Source organism: Pezoporus flaviventris, unplaced genomic scaffold (assembly GCF_033815535.1).
Source record: "Pezoporus flaviventris isolate CSIRO_AGI_PZ_B2104156 unplaced genomic scaffold, CSIRO_AGI_Pfla_v1 ptg000047l, whole genome shotgun sequence".
NCBI classification, from domain to species: domain Eukaryota; kingdom Metazoa; phylum Chordata; class Aves; order Psittaciformes; family Psittacidae; genus Pezoporus; species Pezoporus flaviventris.
The window spans coordinates 16,740,069-16,755,037 of NW_026892595.1; the positions used below are offsets into that span (position 1 = coordinate 16,740,069).

At 40.7% G+C, this 14,969-nt stretch overlaps 1 protein-coding gene across 3 annotated transcripts in view; it reads right to left on the reverse strand.

The window, feature by feature from the left end:
* The window catches only part of CALCR (calcitonin receptor), a 169,766-nt gene that overhangs the window by 18,446 nt on the left and 136,351 nt on the right, over window positions 1-14,969 (reverse strand). For all 3 annotated transcript variants that reach the window (XM_061468487.1, XM_061468488.1, XM_061468489.1), the window contains one exon: window positions 1,878-2,031. In XM_061468487.1, coding sequence (XP_061324471.1) covers window positions 1,878-2,031 — 154 coding nt within the window. The remainder of the gene's footprint in view (window positions 1-1,877; window positions 2,032-14,969) is intronic.

The following is a 14,969-nucleotide window of genomic DNA, read 5'->3' on the forward strand; positions in this document are numbered from 1 at the left end:
TGTCATTAGTTATTTTTTCAAATAAAATAATCTAGATGTTCTTGCATAGGGATTAGTTATAACAACGAATAATGAGTAACTTCATCTTGCGTTGTACATTTACGTTGATCTTTCAAATTGTAATTCAGAGCACAGCCTGCTCTGGTTTCTCTGCACTTTTCTTTGGAGCAATGTATCTCTCTCCATTGATTAACATAGCTGGATGTTGAAAGTCAGACTGTGTGATGACTGCTTCTGGAATCAGTGGAATTACACTGATTTATAAAGCTTAACGGGTGGCCAGATAGTCTTGGCTAGATCATTTTACTATTAATGATTCCTACTTTAGTTATGACATGCTAATGATTACCTTTTTCGGGTAGTACTCATCTAATCTAATGAAAAAGGCTGCTGGCTTCATAGCCAAGAGTTGTGTCTATTTTTATTAACTTTTTCCTTCTCAAGATATCATCATCCTATTACCACTGCCACCATCCTATTTATTTTCTGGGCAGTGCTTCAGATACTGATGAGTTTCTTATGACATAACTTCACTGAATTACCCACCATGATGCTAGTGCCATTCTCAGCAACATTATAGCTAGCTCATGAGCTTTCACGGCAGCCTAGCTGTCCCAGTTGCATTAAATTGCACTGCCTAAATTGAATGTCACCTGAGAAAAATATGTTTATGACCATTTTCCTCTTGCATAATTGGATATAGAAAGACACTATTTTGGGAAGGCTTATGTTGCAAGACATGAAAATGGGAAAAGCTTTATCTGGAAAGAAACATTTAAAATGACTCCTGACGTACGGCTGCCATTTCAAAAGCAGAGCCCCATCTGACTTTGTATATCCAAATATTCTGAACTATGAAAACCTTATGACAGCACAGTTGCTTGCTCCAAGAGGGCTCAGCTATTTAGATTGACAAAGTCCAAAAACTTTGAGTCAATTTAGGGTTCTTCAGGAATGTTATCTTCATTTAAGAGTCGATGATGCTCCATGTACTTCTAATTTCAAAAGCACAACAGGTTCTTCTCAGAAAAGATGGCATTCTTATAAGAAAAAAGAGTGATAATGGCATTCTGATTAAAAAAAAATAGTTCTTACATGCCTTAGAACAATCATATAAACTAGAAAATCATGCCAGTTTTCTAGGTATCTAATGTAGGTATCCAGAAAGCACTAAGTCTTGAACCGTAAGAGGCAAGTAAGTTACCAGGCTCTTATATGAAAATTCAAAGAGGGGAAGAACAACCACTTACTTAGGACCTGATATTGGATGCCCAATTAGTGGTTGAAGTCAGAGTTTTGAAGTTCTTCAGAACACTCAGAACTGGGTCATTTTTCTCTGATTGAATTAATTCCTAATTTTTCTCTGTTTAAGCAGTAGGGCTACTTATTTTCCCGCTGTTAATGAAATAATGTTGAGCAAGTATAACACCTCCAAAGAGGATGGAAAATAAAGAGTGAATTCTATCTGTTTCAGGCTGCAATTGCAAGAGATGAATAATAGTGAACTATCTGAAGTGCTGCGGATAGGTACCAGATTAATATTTCTCCACATAAAGTGACAAAAATACACAACTTCTGTTCAGAAAAGAGATATGTTTGGATAGAAATCTATTTTTCTCCCAAAGCTTTGTTTAACAGAACTTAAACATTTCTTTCAGCCAATCCCAAGACAGTTCAAATAATACATACCAACTCCTGCTGATTTTTCTAAGTCTCTAGGCCCACCCAAATAAATGAACTCAAATGTAGGACCCAAGAACTCAATCTTAAACTATGAACTAGTGGTGTACATACAACAATTCAGGTGTGTTAAGTACTAGAAGAATTCAAACATGTGAAATAATTAACCATCTTGCTATGAATTATATCATACATACCCCAGCCCAGGAGGTAATACCAGTGCAAACGCTGCTCCTCAGCAAACACTGCCACCACAATCAGTGTGTGAAGATAAATGCCTTCGCAGAGCATCCAGAAGTAGTTGCAGCCCAACATGTACTGATGAAAGAATTGCAGGACTTTGCAGCTTACCTGTCAGACAAATGAGATAATGTCACACACCTGCCAGCATTTTGCATTTAAGCAGGCAAAGACAAATGTTACTGATAGGAAGCTAAGTGGAACAAAAATCCCCAGCTCTTGCTAGGTTTGTTCAGTACCTATCAGTGACAGGGACTTTAAACTTTTATAAATGAGGTAGATGGAACAAACAGCTCTCACAAGTTAAGATAGAAAAAAAAATATGCTAACAGCACTCCAAAAAGTACCACATAACAGAAAATCCCCCTCAGATGTCAGTAAACCGATGGTTTTTAGAAACCAAAACAAGCAAGCTGTTCTCGATGTGAAAGAAAGGCTGTGAAGAAGATAGTAACTTAGAATTCCAGTTTGGGTGATTTCTTTTATTTTTGATTGAACTTTTCTAAGGTTTGTTCAGCTATCCCATCTCAGCCAGAGTTACTTACTCTGTAAATTGTACCCAGCTCTGAACATACTCCTTTGTGAAAGGCAAATGCTGCTGGCAATGGAGATTTTTCTTTGGTAGGATACCAGGGATAGTGGCTTTGCCTCTTCATGAGACGACAGCTTTATCTTATCCAAATAGCAAAGCAACACAGCTAAATGGAGCTGGTGAAGTCGGGAAGTGGCTCCCACCTGCAGTTCAGGTGAAGTTGCAGACACGCACCTTGAAAGAGACTGGCTTCAAAATGCTGGGAAGCGGTGAGCAGATGGTGGAGGGAAGTGTGCTGTGTCCACTACTAGTGAGTAAGTGGGGGGCAATGCCATTTTTCTTCTGAGAGGATCTCATGTCCATCTGCCTCCTCAGAGAGAGCAATGAGGTCCTCCACATGGGCTTCTAAGCCATCAGCATCAAGTAAGGCCAGAAGGAATGGAACGGCTTTGCTGTGCCAGCACTGACCCACTGTTCCTGGGGAAGCACCACATGCTACATGGGAATCTGAAGTCACAGAAGTAACGGCAAAGTGACAATCATCATTTGTGGCCACAGGAAAATATGCTTTCCCCTGAACTTCTGCAGGTATTTCCAGATGACCAACTGGGCTGTACTGAGATCACTTTAGGATTTATTTGTCTCTTTAAAATATCATTTTGGCAGGTCAGCAAGTAGAGGACTGTCTGGACTGTTCCCTGAACCAGAAAAGCTTATTAGACATCCAGTGCAACACCTTCTGTTGCTGAAAAGCATTCCCAAAGCAACTGCCCAAATGTGCATTTATTCTGTTTCAGTATTTGTGGTGCAGCTTGGTGCTCACGAAAATATAGGCTTATTGATAGGTTATGATATTGGATTCTGACAGGATTCACTTGAAAGACTGATTTTTATTTTTGGTGATTCATTTTTTCTCCTCACCACACATGGCAGAGCAGACATTTGCATCTTTTTTCCACGGTGTCTGAACAGTTCTTATAAACTATGCCCAAGAAGGGTTGTAGAGTGGTTTGAGAAGGTTAAACAAAAAAAGGAAGAAGTATTCACTCTTTCTTCTGCTGTCAGGTGTGTTCACTAAGGTTCTTAAATTATCCCTGGACTGTTTTTCACGGGTCTGGGTCAATGTGTTTTTTGCCTGGTTCTCTTGCCCGTACTCAATGTAGCCTCTCAGCTGGTGGTTGGCCTTTCTCCCTTCTTCCCTTATTAATCACCCATCCCCACAAGGGCTGCTTTGACCCAAAGGCACTTCCAAAAGGCTGCACACACATTCAGGTGGCACCATCCCTGACATCAGCCAGCTACCCCAGACTAAAAGTCAGCAAAAATTCTGAGCCATCACAGCAGTTTTCCAGACAGGTTTGATAAAATCCACCAAGTCCCTGGTTTGGGCTGGGCCAGCCCCATGATCCTACTATGAGGATCTGCAAGGAGGAGCTGCAGGTCAGTGGGCTGACCTGAAAGCTTAAGGCTTCATTTCCTGTGGGAATGATGTGGGGTGCTTTGGCCAGTGCCAAAGTTACCCAGCTTTTCATCCAGCCACTGGGGCTCTGGGCATGGTCTTGTACTACAGCCAGGCAGCTGGAGGGGAGCAGAGCACAGCCATTAAGTTCTGCAACAAAATCATGGCATCATAGAATGGTTTTGGTTGGAAGAGACCTTAAAGATCATCTAGTTCCACCCCTCAACTGGTGTCCCCCCAGGGCACACCAATCCGTGGTATGTTGTCAATACCTGTCATTTCAACTTAATGCTTTCACCATTTCACATTGCTGAACTGAAAGAGAGATGACTACAGAGTATCCTTACTTGCCTGACAGCTGTTTGCACTGTTCACTGACTCTCTGAGCAGAGACTGACCAAACATACCTTCCATTTGAACTAAGCCAGTCTTTGCTGCAACTTTTATTTGCAGCTCAAACAAAGGCACACATAGAAAGCACACTGCCTGAGAACTACATACCTAAATTCATTTGCTTTATTTCCCAACATTTCTTCCTTTCCTGTACCCTCCATGTGAACTGTTACTTGTGGCTTTAAAAATTAAATCATATACCTGTCTTTTAGAGTAATAGCCATGCAGACAGCTTATGACTGTTCTGATGAATTTAATCACTTCCTATGCAGTAAGTTAAAGAAGTAAGAATACCATTGGCAAAGCATGAAGGATGGGAGTGATTAGTACTTACATCCATAATCACATTAATTTGAGAATGAATCTGATAAAATTAGCATAAAGAATTTAAGCACAATTTAGACGTTTTGATGCACTGAGATGAATTATGTTAAATTCATATTAATCGAACTACAGCAAAAATAAGTCTTATGAGCTAACAAATGCAGCACATTCCATTTGTGGCTAAAAGTGACGCAGTGGAAATATTTTACTACAATAAAAAGAGAGTGTTCAGAGCAGGTAAAAGAGAAGAATCTGTTTCTACTGAGAACTGGATTCATGCACTGTATAAATAAAACATGAAAAATGTAACCAACATCTCTGCGTACATTAGTCTTTGCTGGGAAAACTGAGGACCAGTGAATTTTACAAAATGCTTATTCTTAGGGAAACAAGTGAAATAAAACTGCAAAATTATACAGAAGCAAATTTTCTACCGCTTCCATGCTTGACAACTGACTGTTAACTTTGGGTTAAAAAACATGCCCAGGTTTTGTCTTTTGCTGAAGTCAAATATATTTTGTTGCAAGTTGTTTGAGTAAGAGGCTCTGTCCTTGTTGTGTCTTGTATGATATGCAGCAGAGTCAAATCCTGGACTCAAAGGATTATCACAGCATTTTCACACTACAGAGTAAAATGTGAAGAGCTCTCAGTCTATAGCTGTGCAGATGACTGAAGCTAGTGAGTTTTCACTCCTAAGCAAGGCAGACTGAGAGGAAATAGCTTGTCCTTTCTAGTTAGCCCAGTAACTGTAACTTAGGCTGGTGTGCCCCTGTCTCCCAAACATAGGAATAATCAAATGCTCCTCTTTTTGAGAGACTGGAGACGGACATCATTCACTGCACAGGTTGGTGGATATGCAGCAAAGATACAATTACAAGGAAAGCCCCAAAATCTAGGTAACCACCTAAGGGAGAAGCTCTTTTGTGGTTGCAGGAGGATGGCCAAAAATGAACCCTTTTTTGGCAGAATGCAGCTTGGCAAGAAACACAATCCGTGCGCAAAGAGGCTGCCTCCTGCTACGTGTTCTCACTGCACTGATGAACACAAAAGCTGAGGGAAGTTCTTTACAGATCTGCAGAACAGCACCCAAGAAAAAAAAATCTCCTTTATTAATAACTTTTTGACAACTTTCCTTCCTCATGAAAGAACATGCAATGGCCCTAAATTCTGTCTAACTGCTCAGGGGCAAAAGGAGTAAATAGGAATACGGACAGTCATACTCTTCCTGCAAATCTTGCTAGGAGTCACGTAACTCTTGCAAACACCTCAACTGCAGTATGTAATGAGAGCACTTCAAAAGGATGCTGGAACCATTTCACAGAGAAGAAATAAAATAATTTATTCTCCTTTTACAAGAAGGAGCTAGAACAGGTGTCTATGATGTTTTGCAGGATATTTTGGCATATTACAAACACTGTTAATGTTCCAGTCCTATCAAAGGACTCCCAAAGGTCTATCTGCCTACGCAGAACCCTGCAATTGTGTAGTAATGGAATTGGCATGCTTGGCTAACTCAGCAGCCTCTCATCAGATGTAGTTGTCATTTCCCTCTCTCCTTGGTTATCAGTTAATAGGTTATGGACAGGAAGCTGCAGCATTAATTACCATCACTACCCTCTAGGGCAAATCAAACCAAAACACTCTGACTACATAAAACCCAGAATACAATCTTCAACCATAATAACAAAATCTAATGTGAAATAAACTGCTAATTGTTTTTGAGCAGGTCTTCCTAGTAATTCAGTCAGAGTAACAGAACTAACTGTGTTTTGACATAGGTAAGTGTACAGATTCCTGTGTCTCATTCCTGTGATGCTTTGGCTGAAGGGACGCAGGCTGGGAAGTTAGGGGGTCTGTGTTTTACACCAGCCTGCCCTATGGAAAGCAAGGATGGGCTAGCCCCCTGGTGTGTGTAACACAACCTCTCTTTTCAAATGCTTGGTACCCATTAAAATGCCCCCTGACTGGCATTTCAAATAAATTACTAAAGAGTAGACCAAACAGTGTTACTGATTTTAAACCAAGCCAGCTATATGGGCCACCTCTTCAGCTGTTCACTTGTTTGTTTAAAAGGAAATAAACATATTTGACCTTATTAGCCTGGTTCATCTTCACTTTTGTGAACCTTCCCAGTGCACAGCAGTGAAGGTCCCCCCCTCTGCTTGCCACAGAAGGCAGACATGATTTATTCAAATTCAGTTTGAAGGCAATACAATATAGTCTCAGATATTCTTAACCTAGCATTTTTAAGGAATAGCATAAAGTTTGATTATGGATCTATCTTACATGCTTGTTTGTTTGTTTTTCTGGCTATTAGAGCATTATTCTATGAAAATAGTCTTAAATTCAAAGTATCCACATGTTGCACAAATAAGCAATAAAAGGATTTTCCAAAGCAAGACATTGCTAAGTATTGTAGCTGTAAATCACTGGCTACCAGAACGTCATACCATTATACAATATATCTACTATGAGTCATCCATTAAATTGTGTTCCAGTCAGAAACCTGGCACACAGGGGCTTGGGCTATGATTAATGTTTTAATATACTTTTAAACCATTTACAGAACAAAATGTACACAGTTGCTCAGAGGGATCCTAGGTTTTGTGTTACAAGAAAGCAAAATATGAAATTTAACAATGGGGGATATTTTTAACAGCATCTGTGTTCATGTCTGTACTACAGCAAAGCAGCCAACCCAGAATTAGGCATTCTGGACAGGAATTAATATGACTATATCCACACATTGTTGGGTCCCAGCTGCTGTAGCAATTGCTTTCCCTGGGCTGTAGCTTTGCACTCTGCAGGGTGCTGTGCTGGGCTGTGCTCCCTGGCACATCCAGGGAGGATGTGCCAGCACTGTCAGCATGGCTCCTTGCCCGTGGCGTGCATCATGGCAAGCAAGCTTCACACTGCCTCATTATGCCCAATGCATTTTGTTAGCTTGGTTTCTGAGGGACAAAGCTTCTCAGGAAGGATCATAAGTATGAGCTGGACTGATGGAGCAGGACAGAGAGGCTATCAGAGAGGGACCCAGAGGAGGAGAAAATGGGGGCAACCTGGGTAGTCTAAGAAAATAGTACAGGAACTATTTGACCTGCTGTTCATTTGGACTCAAAATGGAGTCAGAGTGCTAAGAAGATCTGCTGCCATCTTCTCCCAGTGGTGGGAGGTAATCCACAATAAAAAGGGGTAAGAACATCAGTTATTCCAGGCACCTCTCCTCCACTATCACACCTGAGCAAGAGTCACTGGGCACACTAGGATGGGACAAGACAGAGGTTACTCAAACATAGATTCATCCAGGGCCTGGGCTGATTTTACAGTCATACCTGAGCACTGGGCATGTTGTTGCACCCTGAGCCAGACTAGTTTAAGCCAACATGGAGTGTACATCTGGGATATAAGATCTAGACCTGCAAAGGTGTTTCCTATGGACTTGCTACACATATAGTTTTGCTAACATGGATATAACCACTCCGTTATTCATTTAAATGCTCTGTAATGTATGACTGTGATTTGTGAGATTAAATATAGACTCCTAAATTGTCCCTCGTGTAGTCAAAAGATAATGAGTCAATAGAGGTGATAGAGATTAAAGCAAAACTTACTGCATCCTAAGGAGGTATCTAAAATAAGTCAGATGGATAGCGCCCTGAATGTGCCTTTGTCTAACTTTAGCTATGAAAAGAGCATGGGGCCACTAGCTTAGCTGTATCTACAAAACAGGTGTCCAAATGTAAGATGTACCTGACCTTAAATTCCTGTGGGTGTTTTAACTCTCTAGAAGCACTCAAAATTTGCTCCAGTGCCTTTCTTGAGGCAATCTGCTGACGGGGGGGGCACCAGTCATTTGAAGGTTGTTGGGCCAAGGGGACTCTAGGAAATCCAGAAAACATTCAGTTGGGTGTATGCAACATAAACCATTTAGAGGTGAAATGGTGAGGAAAGGAGCTTAATTATCCAAACAGATGACCTGTTATTGGTTGATAACTCATTCTGACAACTAAAGCTAAAGACCATGTATGTAATTAGCCAAAGCCTCTTAATTTTTAATTTCTGCTGACAGCCATTACTGTTTCTTCTCACATACTCTTACCCCATGTGTTTAGCTGTCATCTGTAAGGACATTTTGATGCTCTTTCATTTATTTCTCTGCTGTTTCAGGCTACTTCTGTTTGGCCTTAAATACTTTCAAGAGGAGTAGGGTGGCTGAGTCATGACTAAAAATGGGTTATAATATAAGTCTGCACAGCAGTCACCAAAGGGCAATAAAATAGCATAGTTGACATTCTTCCCACCTAACCTGGATGTCTGACTTCATGGTACAGATGTGTGGATTGAAGTAATCCCTGGTGAGGAATGAGCCCTCTGCTTTTAGCACACCTGACCTGTTTTAGCCACCTGAATTAGAGCAAGGCAAATGACCTCTTGGACTCAAGACACAGCTGCCTGCACTTGCAGCCATGCCATTTAATCGAATACATCCCACTGACAAAAATAGCTGTGGCCGCACAATATCAACGACAGTATCATGTTCTGGAAACATGATAGTACTGTCCTGAAGGGAACATTTTGGAAAATGTCCATCTTTTGAGGGATTTTGAAAAATCTACTTTCTGTCCAATTCAGATTCAAATTTCTCACATTTTAGGTAGACACTTTTAAAGGCACATGGTAAGGAAAACTTGGAGAGGAACCTCAAGTTCCATTTGGATTATCTTGAATTATTAGTTGCTTCTAAAACTACAAGGCAGGTTTCCAAACACAACTACTTTATATTCCCAGAGAAATATCAAAACCTAAGCTACTTAAATGTGGGAGGCCTTGCGTAGAAAACAGAAGAGCAGGAGTTCATTAGAAGATACCATGTCCGTACAGCGTAGCACAGCATCCACCAAAAAGGCAACTGCTAGCATCTGCACTCATTGATCTGGCATTTAAGAAGAAGTTGCTACTTGACATTTTTTCCACACCTGTGTTTTTAGTGGCTAATGACATATAATCTGTTTACTTTTCAATCTCTCAGATGCTAGGAGACAGTGCAGCCAGTAGAAATTTATGGTCACCCAGGTCCCACCCTGCATATTTAGGTTATCTTCACTTTGTAATTACAAACCTTTCCCATCATTTGAGGAAAACCAACAGGAAACATGCTAAAAAGCCTCAGTAAAGCATGGAGAACTTAATTAGTGTCAGAACTCAGTCAAGCACAGCTCCACACCGAAAAAGACTAACAGCCTTCCAGGGATCATTAGAGCTCAGTTCTGAGGGTCAGATGAATATACCTTTCTTGAACAGCAGTCTGAGGGCATGTCATGAATTTCAGCAACTCTGGAGTGAATTCTGTCATTTTGCAGACACAGTCTGTGTGTGTTTGCTATGACAACCTCATATAAAACCCTAGTGGCTGCAAATGGCCACTGTGCCAAAGAGCAAAATTGCAGTCAATGACAGCAAGACCAGGGATGCTGAGGTTTTGCTGATTCTGAAAACTGTCCTGGGAATACTGACTTCTCACTGCTACAGTGGCAGAGCTTCGGGATCCAGAGATGGCACAGGTGCTCAGTGATTATGCAAAAAGAGAGGTTAAATCAGCCTTTTCACAGAGACATTTATTAGGTATTCAGCCTCCATCCCTGCTGGTCTTCCTCACCTGAGCAGAAAAGATGCAGCCTGAAAACCTGGGAACAACCGGTAGGACCTGATGCCTTCAACTTTGGGAAAACAGTGTACAGAGTCTTTTCTAGAATCACATTTCTGGAAGAAACAGCACCTCGCCTCCTAAATAAAAGGCTGTATGTGGGGATCACACTGCCAAAACACCATCCACAGGATCTGATAGAAGCTGTCTTATTCTGACATGAAATACCTTGGGACAGGGCTACATGAAAGCTATCATCCCTTCGTGATGCTGCAACAGTTTTGAGAAACCTGAGCCTACTATTAGTTACTGCTTTAAGAGAAGAACAAGCAACTGAAACATACATTTTTTTTTTCCCTGGGAAAAGCGATGAGGAAATCTGTCCCAAAATAAATACTTATTCTTAGACTCTTAAACCTCTGTTTTCCCCTCCCGATGGCAGCTGTTAATTTGATGGTGCCTTCCCATTGAAAAAGCAACCATAATACTATTGTTGAGAAAGCTCAGACCTTTTTCAGAGATGGTGATTGACTGACTTCTTTGCAGCCCAGATTCAGTTGCTCCACAGAAACCACAAATACTCTTCTCAGAAGTGCCATTTATGAATGCTGTGAATTTTCTTTAATCATCCATACTTCATTTTCTGGCTGTGGCACACCACATCAGATCAGCGAATTTGACACCACCAGGATTACATGGTGCTTTGTTTCCTCCATTACTCCAAGTTTTGAGAAAATAAACAAGTATATAAAGTCCTTGGGAAAAATGATGGGAATTACTGCTTTGTTTCATGCCATTTAGACTCTGAAAGGTTTGTCTTAAAATGAATGCAGATATTATTCCAGCCTGAAAATTTGTGAGAATTCTTTGAATGTGTCTGGTTCTGAATTCACAATGTCCCTTAGTCTGCATTAATCTCTTTGAACCTAATGGGAGGGGAAGGACTTGATCTAGGACTAGGATGTAAAAAGAGATTTTGGTTTACATCTGAATTACTGAAGTGTTATGCCAGTGCAACCCAGTGATTTCAATGAGGGTAAAACTGGTGACAGGGTGCCAGAGCTGGGGAGCAGAAGATCCTGTCCCTGTGCATCCTGCACAATACCATGCTACTTTCCTTGTCCCTGCGGTTTACTGCTGGACAGAACTGGTGAGAGGGAGTCTAGACAGCAAATGCTGTTAGGAAGCAAAGGATCATGGCCTGAGAAATGCAATTCTGCTGATACTAGAAAAATGCAATGTGTCAGTTGATTTGTGGATGAAGGCATAGGCAGATAGAGCATGAATTTCCCTTCCCTGTCACCTTCTGAGATGACCCTCTGTAGACACATGCACATCAGGTACTGTTCTTGCCTACACCTCTCAGGCTCAGCTGTCACAGCAATGAACCTCAAGATGTGATACGGTGTTTTTTAGTTCAGTTCAGAAATGTTTCTTTGTTGGGAAAGCTTCTTTCTAAATCTGAGCATTAGAACCAAGCCTTCCTGTTCTCCCTCTTTTTCAATGGAAGGATGCTAGTGACTACATGGGTTCGTGTTTCAGAAGACAGTTTGTGAATCCCCTGTCCTGTTATAGCGTTTGCTATGTCACAAAAGAACTTGTGCTACGGAAACACCTGCTCTTCTCTGCTTTACTGGTGACATCTAATGACAAGACAGGTAGTTCTCAGAGAGGAAATGGGAGGGATAGGAGATGCAAGCTTGTCTTTATGCACCTGCTCAGGAAAACTAATGGAATTTGTGTATGTATTTGTAGATGTCAAAAATTACTCTGGGGCATCTGAAAAGTCTGAAGCACAGCCTCAGTCCTTAGCTTGAAAATGATCAATTAAAAGTTAAGTCCACTCATCCATAACAGGCACTTTTGCTTCTTGTTTTACTTTGGAGCTGAATAAAAAATGCCAGAATTTCATCACTGAACATAGCATGGAGAGACATGAAACTGGTGGAAAACCTTTGGCTGGAGACTAACTTTGGCCCTCAGAAAAAGCAAGCAATACAGAAAAGCAAGCAATGTATTTTATGCTCTCCAGGCCAACCTTGCTGAGCTAGCTTGTCCTAGTGAAGCCTATGCACAAATATAAACCTCAAACGCACAAAATTTGCACAATTTGTAAATTCACAAATACACATTGGGACCATCTCACCAAACCTTGCTCCTATACCAGAGGCAGGTATAGGCAGAAAGGCAGCGTTTTAGATAGTCAGTTGGACTCTTCATTAGATGAAGGGCTCATAGGGAAGACAACAGCTTTCACAAGAACACTGACCCTTTTCTAGTGTAAAAGATGGTACACTATAGAAGACTCAGGAGACATGACTTCTAGGTATTGGCCAGTAATTCTGTGTTAGAAGTTTGGTCTCTGATTACTTCTGCATCTAGATGATACTCTAGAATAGCTTTGAATCATATCTTTGGGGATTAACTGGCTGCACAGGCCCTGTAAGTGATCCAGTGGGAGCAGGATGGAGGAACAGATGTACTAAGATGAAAGACCTTGGAGATGCTTTGAGAGTGACAGGAAAGCTCTGGAAATAGTTACATTAATAAAGAATCAGATTATTTAACAAGAATGGAGCCTCCTGAAGTGCTACCCTGAGCATAATACATGAAACAACTCAGATGATCAAAGTGCCCTTCTTCTTTGTGGAGCTCCACCTTTGTTGCTTCCAAAGGGGGCTGCACCAAAGAGGCTGCTGGGACTACTAAGGCAAACACAAGTCACATGGGGCAGCAGTTTTTCCATTTATCTTCACTGCTATCATCTATGAGCCTCTTATTTCAGAAGAAAATGTTTTAAAACCCCACAGGCTCTGCCAGGCTACATCAGAAGGAACTGAACGCAACAAGAGATGAGAAAATAACATTTATATGGTAAAAAGTCCTAAAACGGACACTATTCTTGAAATGCTGTGGATCTCCTTTGTTTTCTTGGCTCTCATTTCATTGCTATGCCTTTCAGAATAGCGGAGGTCACCAGTATCACAACCCCATGAATCACAGTAACTACCCTTTATACACTCCTTGTCTGCCTACGGAGCTCAACATTTTATTTCTGCTGTCTTACTGTGATAGGGAGGAAAACCTAAGACACTTGGGCAGTCGTGGTTTCCACTTGAGCTTATAAATGGTGAGATTATTTACAGTGTTCTAGTGTCCGTGAGGATACTAGATTTTTTAATATTACTACAACTGTGGCCTTGCTTTAAAGACTGTAATGCTAGTAGACTCCAGCTTTTGTGCCCTCCTCACTTTCTCATGGTCTCACTAACAATGCTGAGTGGGAAGTAGCTTAGTAGTTACTCCTGAAGGTGTGATTCTTACCAGGAGATGGGGTTTGGCCAGTACAGATAAACCGAGTGCCCTTGTCATACCACCTCATGCCCACAATGATAGCAACAAGTGAAATGGAGCTGTTCGAGCAAGTCCAGAGAAGGGCCATGAAAATGATAAAGGGGCTGGAGGACTGGAGCACCTCCCTTATGAAGATGAGCTGAGAAACTTGGAACTGACAGAAGCAAGGGTGAAACTGTTACATGAAATGTGAAGAGGCTACAGAGGAGCCTGGAGAAAGAACAGATATCTCCACTACAACAGGAAAGTCATAAAAATACAGTAAGATCTCTTAAACCTTTTCTGGTTTAAGAGGTTCCAGTTACTGAGCTATTACTGCCTTGTGGCCAAACTTAGTGCCATTTACAAACATATGTATATTGGTGAACATGAAGTTGTTAAATTATTCAGTTTCTTATTAGCAGAGCTATCTCTCCAGTCATGAGCTCTATCTCCCTTACCCCCATCAGTATTATTAAAATTACTAATCTTGTTGAATACAAAAAATGAAAAATACAAATCTCATGTGCAAGACTACATTAAGAGAGTAGGCAGCAAGAGTTTTATTTATATTTTCAGGTTTTTTAATGGAGAACATAATGCGCCGTTTACAGATCACCCTTCTTCTGTGGGTCAGTCTCATTTAAGGTGATAGAAGATACGCCTTCCTATAAGATCTGTTCCAGTAATAATGTAATTAAAGCATGTGCTATGTTAAAACATAAAAAAATTATCTCACAAAATATAGTTTAGTATATGTAAATGACTGTTCATACATGCATCCTATTTATTTTTGTACTGAGTGTTTCTGAATCTTTTTCATTGCTCTTCGCTTCTTGAGTGGCCACCTAGGCTCAGGTCTTTTTCTTCCATCACTTTAGATCCAGATAAAAACAAGAGAAAGAGAAAGAGAGAGAAGAAAATTACATAACCAGAAAGCAGGAAAAAAAAACAAGGTAAAAAAGCAGATGAAGATATATCAAAAAAGTGGCTTGACTTACCATTTTACATGAGCAAGATGATCTTCAAAGGGTTTAACTCTGTGCAGCAAACTTTATGTGAATAAGGATCCAGTACGACCTCTCCTGATGTAAATGCTTTAGATTGTCTCACATCTTTGCGTCTGGACCACAGGCAGAATGTGCATGTCTTGGTGTTAGGGATGAATTTCCTCTCTTGCTCCTCCTGTCTTTTCTCTTTGTTATTAAACAGAACATTCTTTTTTTCTTTCAAAACTATATGTATTTGTTCATATCCTCATAAATATGTACACAGAAAGTATTTTCCCATGGCATTGCATATTTAAAATATAGTGGGAAACTTTAGGCAGGGAAAAAAGAGGCAGGAGCTATTGGGGTGGAAAC